General features: G+C 41.6%; 1 protein-coding gene across 1 annotated transcript in view; it reads right to left on the bottom strand.

Annotated features, from left to right (window-relative positions):
• The window catches only part of EIF2B3 (eukaryotic translation initiation factor 2B subunit gamma), a 99,007-nt gene that overhangs the window by 9,948 nt on the left and 67,909 nt on the right, over positions 1 to 21,150 (bottom strand). The window contains exons 6-10 of the mRNA XM_063407211.1: positions 20,153 to 20,283; positions 19,299 to 19,492; positions 15,283 to 15,360; positions 14,432 to 14,580; positions 647 to 750 (exon numbers count right to left, since the gene is read on the bottom strand). Of these exons, the coding sequence (XP_063263281.1) occupies positions 647 to 750; positions 14,432 to 14,580; positions 15,283 to 15,360; positions 19,299 to 19,492; positions 20,153 to 20,283 (656 nt within the window). The remainder of the gene's footprint in view (positions 1 to 646; positions 751 to 14,431; positions 14,581 to 15,282; positions 15,361 to 19,298; positions 19,493 to 20,152; positions 20,284 to 21,150) is intronic.

Here is a 21,150-nt window from a genome sequence, read left to right as displayed (position 1 = left end):
AAATCAACAGTTCCACTCATGCGGTTACCACCGAGCCCTCACCACGCGCACTCCCACTGGATTGGCTCAACTTTGTATAAATGAAGGCCACGTAGCTGTATCCTTTCTGAAGCCCCAAAGTAGTACTTTCATGGCAGTAAAGCAGATCTGAAGGTAGCTGCCCTTGCATTTCATATTGAGCACAGCAGCTCCTAATATGATGTTCCATCTTGAGCTTTTGCTTGGAGCAAAGGGAATGGGAGCATACTGGCACTGTGGGTTGGGAGCATCTACAGAGAAGGATGTTTGTGTGATCAATAATTTGCCTGCTTTGCCTGTCACTGACAGAGATTACTAGTCAAAATAATGGCTCCTTCTGCTGAGGACAACCTCAGGCTGATCTAATTGTGGTCTCTGGGAAAAGACTGTCTCAGCACCCAAGCTTGTTCTTTATAAGAACAACAGAGCTTTGCTGCCAACTTCAGAGGAGCAAGCCCCTGAACTTATGCCAAGAAGCTGTACTTTCCATGAAAAAAAAATCCTGATAATATAGGGCATCCCACTGTAGAACTGCCACAGTTTACTAGCACTTCATGAAGAAGCAGGAGTTCTGAAAAAGTTCTGAAATTTATTACAAATGCACAGTAAATACAGCTTTTGTACTTACCTTTGGTTTCCAGCCTCTGATCACTTCCAATCAAACAGTCCTTGATATCTGCACCCTTCTCTACCACAGCATTATGACAAATAACACTGCCCTGAAGACAGCACCTACAACATAAACACAAGCAAAGCAAGAAAATAATTTAAATGACAGGTAAAAAACAAAGGTATCCACTGGAATATCTAATGATTCTGTGACATGATCCTGCAAGTAGGTTCAATTCAGCTCTTTTCTCAAAAACTCCATTCTCCTCTTGATCCTCACATCCAGTTGCTGGAAAAACTTAAATGCCTGGTGTCAGATTTGGTTTGCAAAAAAGTTTGCAGTTTTACCTCCTGTTAGAACAGCTTCCCTCTACATTTCCTCAACAGAATAAATACTTAACTGAATAAATAAAGACTTGGGACCTGGATCAAGTCTTGTATTTTCCACAGTCAGTCTGGATAACTGTGGGGGTGGCTTCTCTGCTCAGCTCCCCAGCTAAAAACAGGAGCAGCAGCCCAGTCTTTCTCTGCAAATTTTGCTGAGCAGTTTTATACATTCCAGCTTGCCAGGCACTACGAAAAGGTTGAGAGAAGGGGCAGATCAATAGCTCAGCTGGTTAGCTTTGTTCATGTTACATTCAAGCACCCAAACATGATTATTCTGCAGTACTAAACCAATGAAACCCACACTAGACCTACACTACCTGCTTTGGGTATCTTCACGCTTATGTTGCCTTTGACACCACTAAGTCTGAAATGCTACACAGGATGGAACTTTAGCAAAAGCCACCTTATTCCAAAATGTATTTGAATCTGTAATAATCAGCTTTCATGTCTGCCAATCCCACTGTCCAGAGAGGAAAGGAGTTCAGAGTCTAATTTATTTTTTATTTATTCTAATTTATTACAAATGGGTTTGTAACTGCTCTGCTGAGAGATTCTGAGTTACTACATTGCTCTGAGCCCCTCCTTCCAGTAAGGTGGAACTTGTCAGTCTTTACTGTGATGTGATCTGTGTATCTGTGATGTGATCTCTCCTGAAATGCTGGTCCCTAAGTATGATGAATTGTGCTAAATAGCATTAAATGTAATTTCTTTCAAGGCTACAGAAAAGAAAATAGCTGTGAATCAAATTATTTCTTTCCTTATTTTCATATGTGCAAAGGTAGATAGGAGTCATTGAAGGACAGAAAACACAGCTGAGATGTATCTAAAAATACTAATATTCATCAAAACCACCTGATTGTGAAGAAGGTATAAGCGAGGTCTATAACCCTGGAGAGATGCAGGTAATCTGCTCCCCCTAGATAACCCAATATTAATCCTAGTCTGAACCACAGCATCTCATATCTGCTTCTCAGTATTTCTGTCAATATTACAATATTACAATATTACAATAACTGTGAATATTGCCACTCCAATAACTGATCTCTGTCAAAACCAGAAGTTTATGGCTTAAATTACCTTCTGCACAGTGAGTTGCATTCCCCAACTTGGTTACAGGCACCACCACTACTCTCTGCACTAGTGAAGCATGGCTGCAGTGCACTGTCAAGCTGGCTTGTGGACAGAATTGTTAGCCTGAAGTCTGAACTAACAGAGGGGTTTTGGTACCAGGTCAAAGCCCTGAGCCTCAATTCTGTATTGAATGGAGCACTGGTCAGCTGAGGTCCTCAGAAGTGTGAAACATCGATCCTCACTCCAGACTGCTGATCCCAAAATTAATTCTTAGTATTTTCCTGCTCACACAACACTATTATCTAGAACAAAGGATTTATCATTAAACATATTACAATTCTGTTGCTTGTGTGAGTCAGAGCAGAAACCATCTGCCCCACAAAACCACCATTAATTCTGCAGGAGTAAAAGCAATAAAACTGGACCTCAGTTGCAGTGGTTCACAGTTACAACCCCCCATGAACAGACTGTCCCCTCTGAACAATTATTCTTTTAATCACTTAAACTCCCCCTCTGCTGACCTATAAGGACGCAATATGAGCAATTATTCTACAAGCAACCAGCTCAGGTTGCTTTGGCAAGGTTTTTACTAACATGTTAATAAGATAAAAAGCGGCAAAGATACACAGCAGACCCCTGCCTGTCTTTGCTCTCACACTGTCATGATCTGTTTCCTTTCCAATAGCCTCGTGTGCCTGCACAGCAGCTCAGGCCATCATCCTGTGCAATGGCAGTTGCTGAGAGCAAGAGCAACTTGGCATTTATGCCGGGCTAGGGAAGAGATCAGTGGAAGCAGGACTGTCCACTGCTGCCACCCTGACTTAGCTTTCAGCAAGACTAGCAAAGGGAATGGGAGAAGTTGCTCATTTCCCACTGAAATGGCTTCTATCCAAAACGTGCACTCCAGCATACCTCCTCCTCTGTTGCTTTGAGCCAGTCAGATGAAAGCTTTCCCCTGCAAACTTTCAGGTTCCCACCATCTATCACTACTCCTGAGCAAGAGAGCAGCTGTGAGTGCACTACACCTCTCAGCATTACCCTCATGCAGGAGGATATTCCCCAAAAGAGAGGGGATTTAAGCTGTCAGTCTGGAGTTCAGGCTGGAGAATACTGCATGTGTGTTCAGAGCCTACTTGAGCATAGGCTTTCAACTCCCTGAGAAAGAATAGCATTGTAACCAAGAAACTGCTGATGACATTAACATCAAAGATAATGGGGGTTCCTGCCAAACCATTTTTTGGGAGGGACAGACCAGGGAACCAAGATGAACTTGTCTGTGCCAGGTGCTTGCAAATCAACCCTTCCCTGGTGCCAGGGTAAAACAAAACCTAAGAACTCCACTACCCCAGGAGTTTCTTAAAGCTTATAAACCCAACCAACTGCAGAAGTTTTAAAGCTATACAACGCTCAGATTACCCCAATCACACAAACCAGCAGCAAATCCGGCTTTTATTGCTCAAGTGGAACAAAACTTCAAGAGATAAAACCACAATTTGTGGGTGTTCCCTTCACCCGCTGACAGATGTAACACAGCCATTTTGAAACCACTTGTAAATGCCTTTTTTCTTAAAAAAAAAGTTATAAAGCCTGCCAAGAGAAGTATTTTGTGTGTTTATTTAATTTTTACTATTTTTTTCAAGTTGAAGAGTAAGGAATAAACTTTTATTCTCTTACAGGGTAAATATCAGATCTCAGGGTACTGCTGTAGTCCCCTTGGCTAAACTGCCACCACAGTGCCTGCCTTCCATAACAATTAGGTGCTATTAGCCCTCAAAGGTGCTCTGACAGCATCCAGCTTCATCAGCTCTGCTGTGTGTGTGCATATGCACACATTGATGTACTGCTTTATAATGCAAACCATATTTATTTTTTCCCCTGAAAATGTAGTATATTTTTAAACTTTTCAGCACGGTGAAAACGGATATCTCCTGACCTTAAAATCCAAAGAGCATGTTCAAACCCACAAGAGGAACTAATTTGGGGCATTTGATTTACGGCTGAAATTTCAATTTGAATTTGTTTTAAGTGTAATCACAAACTGAAAGTCTGGCAGCTGGGTGTTTTTCAGAAAATAAATAAAAATATTCAGTGTGTGTCTGCATTCTAGAGAGAGCATTTTACAAGCCCAGTCCTGTAGTGGGAACAGATGTAGCTAAAGCATTAATTTGTTCTACAGGTACAACGTGCAAATGGGAGCATATGAGAGAGTGTGTGCCTCTGTCTGTGTCTCTGTGTCCGCTACGTGCCTGCATCTGAGAGACAGAGCCTGACTTTGGGGTGGGTTTTTTTGAAAGTGAGAGAACAAGAGCAAAAGGAGTAGTGGCCAAGGAGGCATGGGGGGATTACAAGGATTTAGGTCTTTAAACTGCAGACCACCTAACAAGATCACTCTGAAATGCCACTAATTTCAGTTAAGGCCACAGACCTCCCTTCCTCTGCCCTCCCTCTCTCCCCCATTGTAAACAACTAATCCCAGCAGAAAACAACAGAGAGCAAAATGTACACACATTCTGCAACATTCCAGGTCCTTCTTTATCTTTTATTTATTTTTCTAAAAGGTCAGCGTATGTATGGAGGCAGGGGGGAGGGGAAGAAAGCCAAAAAAACCTCAAGTCCATCTCTTGTGTGGGCTTGAAGGAAGCTGGGAGAAAGCAAAGTCCAAGAGCACACAATATGGAGCTTTTATAGCACAGCAATTCCTGGACTCAGCTTACTTTCCCCTCCCTCTATTTGTGGCAAAGTCACATAGCTTTAAACCAAAGGACAGGGTGGTCGATTACATCTGAAAGAAATGTAAAGAATTGGGAAAGAATTCCATCTCCTGTCGAAATTATAAATAAGGAAGTATTAATCCCAGAGACAGGCTGATTTATGCAGCCCTGGAACTGCTGACTTTCAGCCCGAGTATCGGTCTATAAATCAAACTCTTAAATCAAGTGTGTCAATCGCTGCAGCACTGTGATACTCAGGCAAAGCAAGGCACCTACCACTGAAAGCAGGAAGATTGCCAGGGGACTGAGGTGCCGTACCCTTCTTAATTTTCCAAAGTGTAAATCTGAGATCAAACATCCTTTGGGGGAATGGGAAATCAAAATACGCAGTGCTCAGCACACCGGGAGCAGGCAGCAGGAGTCCAAGACACAACCCCCTAATTACAGGCTACCCACTGATTATTTAGGACTCTGTGATTAAAGTGATGAACGCTCCTGGGAGAAAGGGGCTTAAGTAACTGAGGTCAAGACCTCAACTGCAGCTCTCGCCCTGGTTGTGCAAGCTTAGGAAGGTATGAATGTCACAGGTTTGCCTTACAGCAAATCTCCTGAAATGCCAATGGAAGTTATCCAGGCCTGGTACTTTAATCCAATTGTGCCAAAACCCCGACATAATCTCTGTTGGGCAGCAAAGCAAATGAGGTGTCTATAATGCAATGCTTAAAACTGTAGACTCACAAGAAAGCAAGCCTGGAGCACAAAGCCTAGGACAGCCTGTTGGTACTGCTCTGCCGTGCCAAGAAGTCGGGTCTCTTGTGCCTCCAGATGAGCTACAAAACAGAGAGCCTGACGCGGGAGTTAAAAGCAAAGGGTGACATGCCTCAGCAGCTACTTTGCTGACAGAGGGGTAACAGATGTGAATTCCCCTGGAAGCAACATCCCCTTCTGCCCTGACCAAGAAGATAACAGCCACCACAGGCACCTTAACAACACTAAGAGGTGGCAAGGAGTCAGGGAGAGTTCTAAAAACTACCAGCAACCCCTGAGGGAATCCCCTGCTAGCTAGTGACCTGGTGGCTGGGACTCATGATCACAGGGGTGAGGCACAAAGACCATGGAAAAACAGGGGAGAGGCAAAAACACTATTAGGGAACTTGGGAACCTAAAATGTTGCCTTTACCAACATGCTTTACACACCAATACATTTTTACACCAACACACTTTTACACATGAACACAAGAACTCTGGGCACTATGAGTCTCACGTTAAACACTCAAGTAAATACCAAAGCTTACAATAGATGCCAGCAGTACATGCTATAATTTATAGATACATTTCAAAGCAAGCATTCGTAAGTGAATTTGGGCTTTGATCTCCTGTTTTTCCCCTTGGGGGTAACAAAATCATTCTACCAACCCCTCTAAATTCTTTGCCCGTCTCTGAGGGTGTTTTCACTACGGAACTTGTTTCATGTCTCTTTTCTAGCCAAGCTCATCACTGTGGTATGGCTCCTTTACACTTCTTCCCCACACCCTAAACATTTTGCATTACATATTGCATATACTTGCCAGCACTCGTATTTTCCAGTGAAAGTTCAACTGACCTTAAAGGATTGCCTCAAACCTACCTTAATGTGTTTTATTAAGTGAAACTTAGGGTGTGGGGGGAGGTCGCCAGGAAGGTCATGCCTCACCTCTGAAACTTCAGTTACATCCAGCTGATCTTGGAACACAAACAAATTGGTGGCCTTTTATGTAGCCGCAAGCTTGGGGTTGCACATTCAGCAAAAGTACACTGCGAGGAGTTTACACCAGGAAAGCCCACACATAGGAAAACTGACCACCCCCTGGATTCTCTTTTGCAGACTGGGAGGGCCAGGTACTACACGATTTTACAGACACTTCACTGATGGCCAGGAAAAGCTACTCATGTCTATGTGAAGGAAACAAAGCAGGAAAATTGTATGTTCACTACCACCTCTGGATTTGCTTCACTTTCCCAGCAGCTCGTACAGTCAGACTGAGTGAGGTAACAGGAACAGTAAAAGGACACCTTCTCTGGGGTTTCTGAAGCACAGTTCTGGGCTGAGAGCTGTGGTTCTTGATAAGACATTATTGGTTAAGTCAGTTTCCATATCATGTGAACTAGGTTGACATGCAAAAGGTTTTGGTAAATGTCACTCTTACAACTGAATCTGACTTCTTAGATCCAAGCTGAACTTGTTCAACCCTTGTCTCCCCAGGAACTTAAGAAGCACAAGGTGATAATTTCTTCCTCTTCCATACCCAGGTGGGGATAGATTTTAAAGAGCATTAGAGACATTCACACCCAGATTCCCACCAACAGCAATCAGCTACTTGTGAAAAATCTCCATACTCTTTGATTAGACCCATGCGGTTAGCAGGAGACAGCAGCTTATTTATAGCTCTGAAGTCAGACATAACCCTGTCCACCTGAAGAAGCAGATCAGCAAAATGAGAGGAGATATTTTAAAATGCCACTTTTCAGGGCTCATCTGTGCTTTAAGTTCAACATTTGATGTACAAGATGTTTGGAAAACTGGGATGAGCTCCCTGCACTATCAGGGAAACATCTGCATCTGAGATTAAAGAACAGGTGATTTATTTAAGACAGACTGATGTACCAGGAAGCTAGCCAGAAGAAAAATTTTTTGGAGGAGCTGCTAGTAATAATGTTTCAGACACTCACAAGATAACAGGTATTATATGAGAAATTTCCTCAGTGTATTAGATACAGTAGAATTTGACTTCAGCTGAAAGTAATTGAAAACCAGTTCCATGAGTAGCTCCACCACTTCCTACTTACTAGCTTCCTACTTTGCACTTTCTTCCTCAATTCATCTTCCTGAAAGCAAACTCTGCTGGTCAGACATTATCTCTATTCAGTATCTTACATAGCATGTGCAGTGAATTAAATAGTAGAATGAAAATTATAATTCCTGGCCAAAAATGTTCACAGTTTAAAACCAAGAGGTGTGACAGAAAAGCCAGAACTGCTACATAATCAAGAGAAATAAGACCCCTTTTTACAGGCAGGGACTACAATACAGATAGTTTGCCTCATGAATTTAATTTTTACCCATATCCATTATATACTTTATCCATATATTTAAGATGACTATGCATTTTTTCTGAATGAAGTTCTCACTTTTCATGTGCTTTCTGCGATATCTATTCTGAACTCGTTCTTCTTTCTAGGGAGGCAGGGAGCCCAGTTGGCAGTGCGAGACAAAGTGTCCAGGAGACAACAGCCATCTTAAAAGATGGTTCAAGATGCAAAATGCTTGTGAATTTCAGCATAAGCAGATCTTTATTAGCTTTGCAAGCTATAGTGCTGGAAAAAACTTCACCTCCTCATTCCTTTTCATGAGGTTACCTACGGTAAAATATGTTGCCTTGGCAATAGGATCATTCCTTTGTACTGCCATTGTCCAAGGGGAAAAAGACTACTTATGCACTGAACCCCTATAAAGACTCACTTCCACCCTGGTTTTAATTAGAACTTTCTTCAAACCGCTGACTGTTTCTACATCAGGTGCTGATTTGGCACTATTGAGGAAACAACCAATAAACTTCACAATCAATCTGCAGTTAGTAGTCAATCCAGCTCGCCTTGCTTGTTGTTTTCTTCCTTTGTACATTTTCTCATAGAAAGTAGCAATAAATTGAAGACATGTGGTAAACTACAGCCTTAACCAGTCACATGTGGTCGCTCTCCAGTCCCCTCACTGCACAGAACTACAGTGTCTGCCCACCTAGTTTCACACAGGTAACCAGTACACCTTTAGCAAAATCCAGTGCATAACTTAATGTCTTCACATGACTGAAGAAGGGCGATGTTAGTTTTGGCTGACAAAACATTTTTGGTGCCAGTCCTTTCTTCACATATCTGGGTACTTTAGTCCTTCATACTAATTTTTAGTCCAGCCTATTCTTTCTCCCCAGGGAGTCAGAACCCCCCAAGGTTTATCACATCTTCCCATGGGACTCCTCTAATTCTCCCTCTGTCCTCAACATTCACATCACCTCCCTGCAGTTTGTAACTTGAAGCCTTTGGTGTCACCTCCCTTGCATTCCAAGTTTCCTGATGCTGCAACACTTTGCAATTTGCTGGCATCACAGTGCAGCCTGACCCAAAACATATCTCCCTGACTTTTTAACCCCTTCCCTTTCCAAAAGGTGACCTTAGCTGTGTGCCACATGGAGAACTTTAGCTGTTCAGTTCAGTTCTCCTGGGTAGTGTGTTTGCACGTGGTTCTTTACAAAGAAAGACATGCAGCTATTACTGTTCAACGATTCCTGCCCCTGCACAAACTCAGTAACCTCAGTCACACCTGCAACTCAGCTCTTGCAGCTCCTGAACCAACTGCCCGCTGCATCAGGCTATGTGGCACCTGTCTGCTGCAAACTTCTTTCTGGAGGGAACTCTCTCCTTTTTCCACTGCTAATGCCAGTTTGGGATACAGTTTTTCTGTTAAAATTACAGGTGAGACCGGTTTAGCTAACCTGGTTGCTCTGTGAAGATCTGGTTCTTTCTTGCTGTGGAGGTGAAATCTAGAAGCAAATCTTGGGCCATTTGCTCTCTCTGATAATCAGAGCAGCCTATTTATGACTTCCATAAAAACATAATTTGAAGCAGAATGCTATCCTGTATTTCCATGTAAAAAGAAAAGTAGCAATATACTTCAGTTCAGACTGTATCTACCACAGAGTCCTTATGGTACCGACTACTACCATGTCAACAAGAGCTTTTCAAAGCATGGCTTACAGTAAATTCAGTATTTATCTGAGCTTTTCACGCTTGCTTTCTCAACAAAACTCTGAGTAGTCCAAAGACCAGATTTTTTTTCCCTACTAAACAGTCCCTTCCCCTGAATCTTTACCAGGGAAACATTCATTTTCCATGACCAAGAAAAAAGGATATAATGTGCACATAAAATGGCCAAGCTCCTTCCTCCAAGTGTATACACTGGGATCGTTTTACTAACAAACAAGAGATTTCGAAATACTTATCTGCAGGGATGGAATAAAGGATTCGACATGTTTTTCCTGTTATTATTTGTAATGCTCAGAGCACTTCATCACAAGGTTCTGTATGACCAGAGCAATTAGATGTTCCTGCTGTCAGAAGGTAGCAAACTAAGTAAAACAACAAGACTGGTAAAAATAAAGCCGATGTTTGATAAACCCCAACAAATCAACTGCTGACTGCTAAAATGAAAGCCACAACAGGAACCTGAAACTAAATGAATCCATCCATATCTAGGTCTCTTTTCAAAACAGCTAAGTGTGCATAAGTCTACCAAATGAAACAACATTATAGAACCATTAAGGAATTTGGGTTGGAAGGGACCTTTAAAGGCTATTCAGTCTACATCCCCTTAAATGAGCAGGGACATCTTAGCTAGACCAGGTTGATCAGGGCCCCAGCCTGGCCTTGAACATTTTCAGAGATGGGGCAGTCCCAACTTCTCTGGGCAATTCGTGCCAATGCCTCAAAACCCTCACAGTAAACAATTTCTTCCTTAGATCTAGTCTAACCCTATCTTCCTTTAGTTTAAAGCCACTAGGCCTTGTCCTATGGCAGCAGACTGGGCTGAAAAGTTTGTAATCGTCAGTAAGTCCCCTTAAAGTTCTGAGAGGCCACAATGAGGTATCCCTGGAGCCTTCTCTTCTGGCCAACCTAAATTCTTTCAGTCGTCACAGGAGAAGTGTTCCAGCCCTCTGATCAGTATTATGTCTGATCATATGTATTATATAGTCCATAAAGTTGAGATGTGTGGGAAGAGAGACTGACAGTGAAGAATGAGGCCAAAAGAATGCTTGAGTACCTCAGCCTTCTCCTCATCTGCTGTGACCAGCTTGCCAGCTCTGCTTATCAGGGGTTAAATCTACCAGGCATTACTTTCATTTGCAAATGGCAACCAGCTTCAGTCAGTCTGTGGGTGTTACAGATCTGTCCCTTTGCAGGAGAGCTACAGTGAGGGACTCCTGCACCAAAGATGTGGCAATCCAGGGACCCTGTTGTGCTGCTCCATCCCCGAGGCAAATAAAGCAAAGAGAAGGGGCAGTCCCGAGCCACCATGGAGACTAAGGACACACACATCTACTGCAGGAACATCTACACAGACAAAAGTTTTCAAGTGACCTATGATTTTAGCTCGATTAGTAGATTTTCTCCAACTATGTAACTCAGTGCAGTCATTTGTCACTGAGCTCTAGGGAGCCATCCAGAGGGAAAAAAGAACCATTTTGCCACTGCAGCCTGTCACCTGGGCAGTCAGCATCTCTCAGCACTTGTGCTGTTGTATAAATTACATCCCTCCCAGCTTGGTCAAGTATGTCCATCAGTCAGCACATATGTAATCTTTGCTATTTTATTGTCTCATTGATGGAAGAATTAGCTGCACAGTGGGAAACACATTAAGAAAGGACTACCAATTATTTTGCCCTGTTACTAACTTCTTTAATCCCCTGTAATCTCTTCTAAGGGGGGATTCATATCTACTCAAATCACTTCACAGGAGACATATATAATGTAACAGAAGCCCTACACACCAAAGCAAACAAAAAACCCAGCTTCTAGTACTCCAGAGTATCAAATGCACTAGCCATTGCTGGAGGACAGATCATAATTTGTGAACAGTATGCAATGGACTGTCCAAACTAACCCCAGTTACTCGATCCATTTTGTTGGGAAAGTTATCATCACCTAGGCCATGACTGCTGTTCCTCCAATAATGAGGCAACCACTGCCTAATAAGAGATACCTGGTTTTGTCCTAAGCACCTTGTGGTGCACCCACTTGCACAGCGAGAATTTATCCATTTCAAAAGCTGGTATTAAGTGTGGTGAGGCTATTCAAAAGCTTTTTTCTGGTTTGGAGATAGAATTGGTGAATCTTGACATACAGGAATTACAGCACAGGATCCTCAATCATGTTATAGGAAAACTACCAAAAGATAAACATTTTTAATTCTGTTTTTACTGGGTTTGTTTGTTCATTTTTGTTTTGCTTTTTCTATATTGACATAGTGAACTGAAGCTGCTGATCACTTTTGCAGCTGAGATGGGAAAAAAAAGAAAGATTCAACTCCAAGAAGCTAGAGGTGATGGAGGAGGCAAGCAAAATACCAAGGCAGTGCAATGTAGCTCTTGATAAATCAACATAGAATGCAGAGCAATTTTTGCATTTGGCAATTCCCAGTATCCCAACTTTAAAAGAGAAGATTTGTCTGATCTTTCTTTCTTCTGAGTTATCTATACACCTTTGTCTTTTCCATAATAAGTGTCCTACTGCAGTCTTCTAAGACTACTGCTTCAAGGTGGTGTTACTGCAATGAACACTCCTAGGAATGGTCTTCAGTTACCTCTCCCAATTTACTTGGGCATTATTATAGTCGACCATTAGGCTGGTTGAGCTGCTCATGTCAATGTAAATTACACAGTTTTTATCCACTTCTCAATGCAATTTCTTAAGTTTCTAATATACAATAACTTATTTGGTAAACCTGGCTTACTTGTAGGACATCTGCTGTGCAATAAAAAAATTAATTAGATCTGTCAAGGCACTTTATTATGCTCATTTTGACCCACATCAGCCAACACATACTGACTTTCCAATTAAAGATGAAGATATTCTCTGAAGTTGTTAAATAAAGCCTGAGCTGTTTTAGACACTTGGGAGAAGAAGTATTTATAAGGAGTTGTCCACTGTGGACAGTTTAAAGCAAAACCAAATCCACCTGTTGCAGATAGATCCATCAACATGAGTAAGAATGATTAGCATTTTAACAAAAATCCATCAGATTTAACTAAATAATGAAAGAGAGTCAAAATACATTAAAAAATACATAGAAATCCTTCACTGCAAGCAAGGCTTCTTTCAACAGAACTCATCTAGAGTATTTCTGTTTCTCACTACCTGTGTATGCATGACTTCATGCCCCTCTAATCTTAAGACTTACCATGATGCAATAAGAAATAATTTATCAGCTCAATATCTGTGCAGATCTACATAATACTAATTACACTATGCTATGCAATAAAGATCCAGGATCTGTAATCTTAATTCTGGCTGGAGAGGAATAATTACAAATTTGACTCCAGTGCATCAGCATGCAGAAACCATAAAGCAGCTAAAGGTGGTAAACCCTTGGGACTGTGAGTTTTCTTACTCTTTGGTGGCTACAGTGTTTGCACCAAGAGTGAGTAGGGATCATATTGTTTTTTAGAATTCACAAAAATGTTACCCCAAAAGTCAGTTTATCTCTCTTAAAAATAATATATCACCAACTTCATGATGCTTGTGGAATTTTGTGAAATGCTTAACATAACAGCTCTGGGATTGATTTAGGATTTAGAACTCTACTAAATGCCAATGCAGACAAACACATGATGATTTGGGACTCTTCATAAAAATAGTGCTATTTATACACTTAGCTGCCTCTGCGACTTAATGGCAGAGCTGCTGACCTCGTATGCAAAACCGTACCATTATGATTGTGGCATCAATTCATTAATCAAAATGATAGAGGGTCTCATGATCAAATGAGAAAGGTTCCTCTACTTTTTATGACAGTAGTGCTTGTGATACAGCCATACTGGATCCATCTGTGATTAAACTGGAAACTAGCTATTTTCTATACTCAATGGAATTCTGATTTATGATGTGCTTGAAATTACTGTGGATTTCTATTAAAGACAAACACTTTGTGGTAAGGTACCATACTTACCTGTAATTTAGTTATGTAACAGTAGTATCCTCCACAGACCCCACATCCTTTGGGGTTTTATGTTTTTCAGATATGCAACTTTCAGAGCCAACTTGGCATTTTTTAAGAGTTTGGCCTTTTTCCTGAAGCCCTAAGCAAACCTCAAGCCATGAAGGAGCAGAGAATTTATACAGGTCTGCACAGACTCAATCAGCAGTTTCCTTTCCACTGACATCCACAGGAAGCCAGCATGTATGGAAAGATGGGGGCATTCAGACAACAATTACAGACAGGCCACTTTTCCCACATTTGGAAATATACAGCTCAAGGCTAACTATTTCGTCCTTTAGTGCATGAGAAACCTCTACTAGCTGGCAGATTTTCTCTTTAAAAAGTTTATTCATTTATTCTATTACTCAGCACAGGCAATGGTAAAGTAAAGGCTGCAGGATAACAAAAAAGGGCCAAAGAAAATGACATCTTAGGTGAAGCTGTAATGTTCAAATGTGAGAAGAATATTTCTACCTGACAAGTGTACCACTTTAAAATATGCTTTGCACCTCAAATATTTCAGGTATACTCACTGATCCAGCCACTAAAATAAAGCTTGGAAGAATGACACATGAGTTCATACATCCTTACACATTCTAAAGATGACAGGATTTACTGTAAAAAGAAGAAATTTGTTTTCCAAGACTGCAGCCCTCTTGTTAATTCATTTCACTTGTGCACTTCTGGACTGCTATAGAGACTTTTTTGTGACTTGGTCTTTGGAAACACACACCCTGGTATCATCTCTTCTGTCTGAGGATTCTTTACAGGACAAAAATTCCTGACTCAGGATCTATTTAGAAAAAGAAACTGCAAATTTAAGGAACTGAGGCACAAAAAGGTAACCTACCCTTCCTCAATTGTAACAGAATTCATGATGATACAGTTTGTTATCTTAACTTTGTCTTTTATGGTACACATGCTGCCGATGATGGAGTGTTTGATGGATGTCTTCTCCCCAATTTGTGTGGATGACCCAATGATACTGTCTGATCCAACCTGGGGAAAAAAAAGAACAGAAATTAGCAAAAGTACATAGAGTTCTTTGATGTGTTTTCTCCATACACCTCTCCCAAAGCATGTCTCAAGCACTCATCAATAAAGTTTACCCTGCTCTACTCTGAAGGATCTTTGGCAGAGGAAATACCTGAAAATTTAGGGTCCACCCCATAGGCAGACAGTTAGACAGTCTTCCCAAGGTCTGTTAAAACCCCATCAGTGGATCTTCCTCTGTAGGCTTCATGCAGAAAGGTAAGCATGGTAGGCACAGTTCTGCTGGTACTCACTGGTTTCACTCAGGTTTGCCCAGTGACACCTGTCAGGCAGGCTTGAAGCTGATATTCAACCAAAATGCATTAGCAAGAAGTAAAGCTAAAATACTGATCCTTTCTGGGTTTGCTGTCCTTAGGGAGGCAAACTGCTCAACTACCAGGAACTGCCATTAGGGAACAACAGGCTGCAATGTCTGACTTGAGAGTAAGGTAAACTTTTAACCAAACTTTTAAAAAGAGAGACTGAAAGGCAGGAACCCATGGGTGAGCCTACAGAGGAGTCTGGGCTGTATCACCTACGTTCCACCATTCCACATCTCAGAACTTGGCTTCAACTTTCAACAATGGGACTGAATTTTAGCAAGTAGCTCTTGAAACAAAGTGGTTGCAGACTACTGAAAGAGCAGAGATGGGACAAGGGAACACTTACCATGCCTCTATCAGTGATCTGTGCAGACGCATGAACCAATGGCTCTTCCAGACCCAGATTAAGCAATAATTTGGGAACCTGCATGAAAAAACCCACATCACAAATTAACATGATAGTGCTGTACCCACAAGTTACATAAACAGCTCAAAGACTGCTTTGGTTTCCATTGCACTACTGTATTTGCCATGAACTTTTTAACTTATGGGAAAAGGTAGGTCACTGCATTTTGAATGTCCATCAGCTGTGTGATTTATCAATCCCCACTTCTGTAAAGAGATAGGTACACTGCTACCACAGTGCACTACATGTCTCCTTTCAACTCAGTTTCCCACCTGTGGAGAAGCAGTGGATCAACAGCAGCAAGCAGGCTGGCTCCAGCTGAACACAGTGCCATCCTTTATGTTACCACAATGTCCAGTATCTGCTATTTCAAATGCAGCTCAGACTGTTTCACACTGTCCAGTAAATCAAGGGAGGGAAGCAAGTAATAACAAATATAAACCAGTAAACTGGCATAAAAAGATTATCATGTCCAGTCCACTCCATAAGAGGGTATTCTGAGGCTTGGCCAACAAAATTGTACTTCAGATGTTTAAGCAGAAAGAAACTAAAGTTGACCAAGTTCCAGGTGATAGAAAGCTGCACAACAAAAGGCTCTTGACAGGGAGAAGGCAGGCATTAGATAAGCAGACAGAGTAGCAGTGGTAATAAAGAGAGACACAGCCCATAAGGTGGCCAAGAACAAATCCATGGAGAGTAATTCTGAACTAGTTCCTGAAAGGAAGGGGAGCCAGCATTGTAGAAGGATGCGATATCACTCCATCATTCCTCCTTTTGTGGGTGAAAGAGCAGCCTGAGGCATTCTGCATCTCCTGGAGTCAGGCTGAGGCCAAGGTCACACACCACAGAAGTGATGCCAGCACGGATGAGGATGTCAGGGGAGGTGGGAGCCTTGCAGCAATGCACAGACACAGTGCTACACAGCTACTGGCAGGGGTGATGCAAAGTGTGATGTCTCTTTGTAGGACAGAGATGGCAGTCAAAGGAACACAGGAGACACGGATGTATGAGGGCTAAGAGGCCTGTGTCACAGCAAGCTGTCTGGCTGAATGAGAGGCAGCATGTGCTGTGGCTGGTGCGGAGCTCTGCACATGCTGCTTGGGCAGCCAGGATGTGCCCACTGACTGTCCATCTGGGAGGTCATCTGGAGCCTCAGCACAGTGATGGTGCAACTGAGTTTGCCTCAGGGGAGGAGGCAGCACTCATTGTCTCCCTTTTCTCTACCCAAGCACCTATTTTACAAAACTCTTAGAAAAGTTTATCTCCGAGATCTCTATTACTGTTAAATTTGGCTGAATGTTGCCAGCAATTTCCAAAGCTGCTATTAAGGAACTGCTATACAGTACAATTGTGTAAAATGACTTCCTTAGAAAGCCGGGATAACAAGAGCTGATGGCTAAGGAGTGAACCTCAAAAAGCAAGTCCCACAGATCTGAAGATGGGATCAGATGAGCTCACACTTCTGAGCTATCATTTCAATTTGCCTGTTGCTCCGAGTAGACATTTTCACATCTCTAGCTCTTTTATCTTGAAGTTGGCCCTCCCCACTAGACTTGTATTTTGTTTATTTTTTAAAAAACAAGAGTAGATTAGATCCTTCAGTCCAAGGTGCAGGCACTACAGAAAACCACCAGGTAATCAAACACCACAAACTAGGCAAATCCGCTGGATGATGCTGGCTGGGTGAAGGGATGTTGTCCTGACATGTCACCTGCCACAAAGATCCAAGAGAGGAACACACACTAAAGCACATCTCCAAGCATAGGCTGGAAAGGTTCCCACTATCCAGTGTTTATCTGCAGGAAGGGAAAAAAATTAAGAAAGGCTCTTGCCCTCCTCAAGAAAGGTGGTGTGGTGAAATAAATAGAGGATTTTACTGGCCAGAGCAAAGCCCTTATTAGAATCAGTCAGTGGCAGTGCAGCCTGAGGGGTAACCCACAAAAGCTACAAGCTCAAGCATTTTGCTCTGAAAAGAAAGGTTAGACTGGGGGCAGGAGTCAGAGGGAGTGCCTGGGTCAAGGGAAGGTTTAAGATGTGTTTGGATTTAATTCATCTTACAAAGAAACTATTTCCTGCTATTGAAGATAACTCCCTCCTGAACCCACCTGCCCACACACAGGCTGCAGGCATCCAGAAACCCAGCTGGAAGTGAAATGATGTGAGCAAAGTGTTTCCTCACCAGAAGGGCAATGGGTTAGGATGCCATTCCTTCCCACAGCTACTGGACTGGACTGCTACTGCTGCGTGAGTCTGGCCTTTGGGACCTCAAAGTTACAGGTCCCAACTTTGCAGCAAGGGGATCAGAATCTGCTCTGTGAAGGCCAAGATAAGAGCAAACTAAACACCCAAAATCGTCCTTAGAGACCAACAAAACAGGTAACCCCGGCCCCTCCCCCCCCAATTAAATGTGCATCTTTTATGAGGATTAGCAAGAGTAACAAAATGCAATGGCACTGAAAAAAGGAACTACTTTCTTACAACTCCTCATTAAGCTCAATTTTATGTTTTACCTCCACATAGTTTCCTTAGAAATTTTACCATCCTGAAAAAGTTCAAAATTCAAAGAAAATCCTTTCCAACGTTGAAGGCCCCAATGAGACTTCAAAACACTAATTCTTTGTACCACCCAGAAGCAAACATATTTCCTGAACTAACCAAAATGTAGAATATTTAGGTTAAAAAAAACCCAACCAAAACCAAAAAACCAACACAAAAAAACCCACATGGAGTCTGACTGGCTTAACTCAATAACATTTTTACTGAAGTGGCTGCTGCCAAATGTACACGCACACTTCCCTTAGCAAGTGGTATTCTCCCTTAACCCTTTGGGCACACTTATTCCTGCTATTTTTGGGGAAGTTTTCTCTTGCTGACAGTAGTGCTGCCTCTCTTCCTCATCTCCCTAAGCACAAAGCAAATGACTTTATTTCTGTGATCCTCTACAAACATTAAGGAGAAAGTTCCAGTGTCTAAACTCACGCTGCCATTCTGCAATTCTGGTTTGCATGAATCAATCCATTAATGTTGTCAAAATGAAATCGATTCAGTCTGAGAGCAAAGGCAAGGCAGTGACCACTTCCAGAATTCCCAGTACAACTTTATCACCTTTCCAGCCCCACTCTGGAAAACTTGAGTCTTTCTTTACTGTACTCCTTACTGGTCTTTCAAAACTAGAGGAAACTGTCCATTCCTGATAGTAATGAAGTTCATCACTAGCAGAGCAAAATACAGAGAAATTGTACATTGCATCAGCCAGTGCAGTAAAAAAAAAACCCAAAGCACAAATCTCTGCACCACAATGATATTAAGAGCTTTTAATCATCAGTTTGTTAGGTAGTACAGGATTTCCCTAACTCTTATCTGCAACTGAGAATTCTCAGTAGTGTGAAAGTGAAAGCTGCAACAGATGCTGCATCAGATCAAGAGTTCACCTCTGTGTGTACCTGGAGTACCACAGCAGGAAAACCTGCTCATGAAAGAATTCTTTTATAATGGAAATCATTAGGTCATTTAAATGAAAGGGCAGTTTAAGTTTTTATTCAAATTGTTGCTAATCTCTGTTATTATCACAAACATCTGCTAGGAAGAGTCTAGTCAGAACTTAACTTACTTTGAGGACATGGAGGACATTGATTAAATGAGCTATTAAAGCTACTTCCATTCTTATTTTCCACACTTTGTGGCTCTTTGGCTGCAGGTCTTGCCGCTCCCAAAAAACCACAGGAGTGTGTAGGGTGAGGGTTTTCTCAGCTAAATCAAATCTCGAGTAAATCAGTGACTGTTTCCTGGCCTCACGTCCCGATCCAGCAAGCTGTAGGGTGATGTGCCTGGATAACGTGGCACTGGTTCAATTCCCACATACTCCTCAGCTGCATCACAGGGAGTCATTCCTGCAGGGTGAAATGTTCTGTAAGCTACTGCTGCATTCCCAGGTGGCACTTGTGTGTTTTCCTCACCTGTCTGTTGGCTTCAATGTACAGCCCCAGAGTGTTCACTCGGAAGCACAGCCCCTCCTTCATGATATGGACGTAGCAGCGCACTTTTCCTTCATGGAGAGTTTCATTCATATCTCCTCTGTGATCATTCCAACAAGAGTTATCTGGAGCAGGTTTCAGCAAGCTATTATCTTCCTTTATGAAACTATAAATGTCTGGAGAACACACACATGCATGAAGTTAGACAGGATTTAATGAAATACTTTCTGAAGAGGAATACTATTAAAATACTGTTGGTGAAGGGAAATCTTCGCCTCACCTCATCTCCATGGCTAGATACTCAGCAATCATCAACAGATTTTATCACATGCAGTGAGTAAGTGCTTATTTTTATTCTGCAGGTGTGAATTAAGGAATCAGGACAGATGCAATGTTTAGCCCAAGGTCACACAAGGAGACAGCAGAAATGCTAAAAATAAATTTCAGGATCTGAGATACTGTCCAGTTCCCAGTACAGGGTGGTTAAGGCTTAGTCTGTTGTCCTACTCAATTTTAGGAACTCCCTCCTAAAATTATATTTTCAAAAAGGAATCTGACTTTTTTCCAGAAAAAAAAATACAGAGCACCTAGCTGATTTGCTTATGGTTTACATCGAAATAAGGGAGCACAAAAAAATTTATATAGTACATGATACTGTTGAGAAAGAAATCTACTAGAATCTTTGCTAGGGAAAAAAAAGCTTCCTGTGCTGAGGAAAAAAAAGCTGAATCTCTAAAATAGTGTTTCAGACTAGTTCTGTACTCTACTCCATAACTCAGCTGTAGCATATGGGCTTTAAAACTTCCATAAGCACAAATATTTGATATTGTTCTGACCTAGGGATGCTTGCTCTTTTTTCTTTTGATCCTCTTCTTTGTTGTCTAGTCCTTGCTGCAATGATGCAGGAGAAGAAAACTGTTTCCTAACCAGATGTGGAATCAGTTCACTCCGGAGAGATGTGATTGTCCTGGAGAAAGAGACACATGAAGTCTGTGAATGCTACAACTTATGTCTTCATTTTCTTTCCATAACATCATCACACATTTTGCACACTTCATGAGGATGAATCAAAATGGCAAGACATTAAGACAATGTCCACTAGTCACCTGCTTCCATAATGCATTAAAATATAAAGAAATATTCAAAATGAGGAAAAAGCTTCATTTTCAGAACTATATCTCCTATATTTTAACAGAGATGACTATAATTTAATATGTCATCATCCTACAGTTCATACTTGCACGCAGATGGAATGCAGAAAGCACCAACATTGTAGTGACAAAAACTGAAGGCCCTTTATGTGGCTTCAAAAATAGCATCAATTGACAGGAAAAGAGAGAATAAAGTGCCCACAGTGGAAAACCCAAAGCAGCTCCTTTTCTTTGTGAAAAAAGTATGGAAATGCTCAAGGATAAATGAAATATCAGATCTTTAAATTAAATTTTTTATGACGCATACATTAATGATATTCCTACTCAAATGACACATCCAGAACATTTTAAAGACTCAGTCCTTTAACCAAGAGAAATTAGGACATTTCAGTTTAGGTCCCAAGACTTTCATGCTCTTCAGATGTTCCAATACCAAATGGTGAACAAATAAGTGAACAGAAAGCTTCCAGAGGGTTCAGCTGGCATTACTCCCATCTTCCCCTTGTACAGATTTCAACTTGTATTATATCCATTCTGATACTCCAATACTAGGAGGTGGGGAAATCATTAGCGGTTTTATCCCAAGCCACCTATGCCTTAAACAAGGATCCCAATTACTAGATTATCTCTACTCTTCCATTGATTTATACATTGCAATGAAGCAATAAAAAACTCTCCCTAAA

The sequence above is a fragment of the Prinia subflava genome, chromosome 10 (assembly GCF_021018805.1).
Source record: "Prinia subflava isolate CZ2003 ecotype Zambia chromosome 10, Cam_Psub_1.2, whole genome shotgun sequence".
NCBI classification, from domain to species: Eukaryota; Metazoa; Chordata; class Aves; order Passeriformes; family Cisticolidae; genus Prinia; species Prinia subflava.
Note: the sequence above shows the minus strand (reverse complement) of the source record. Positions and strands in the feature narration are given on the sequence as shown.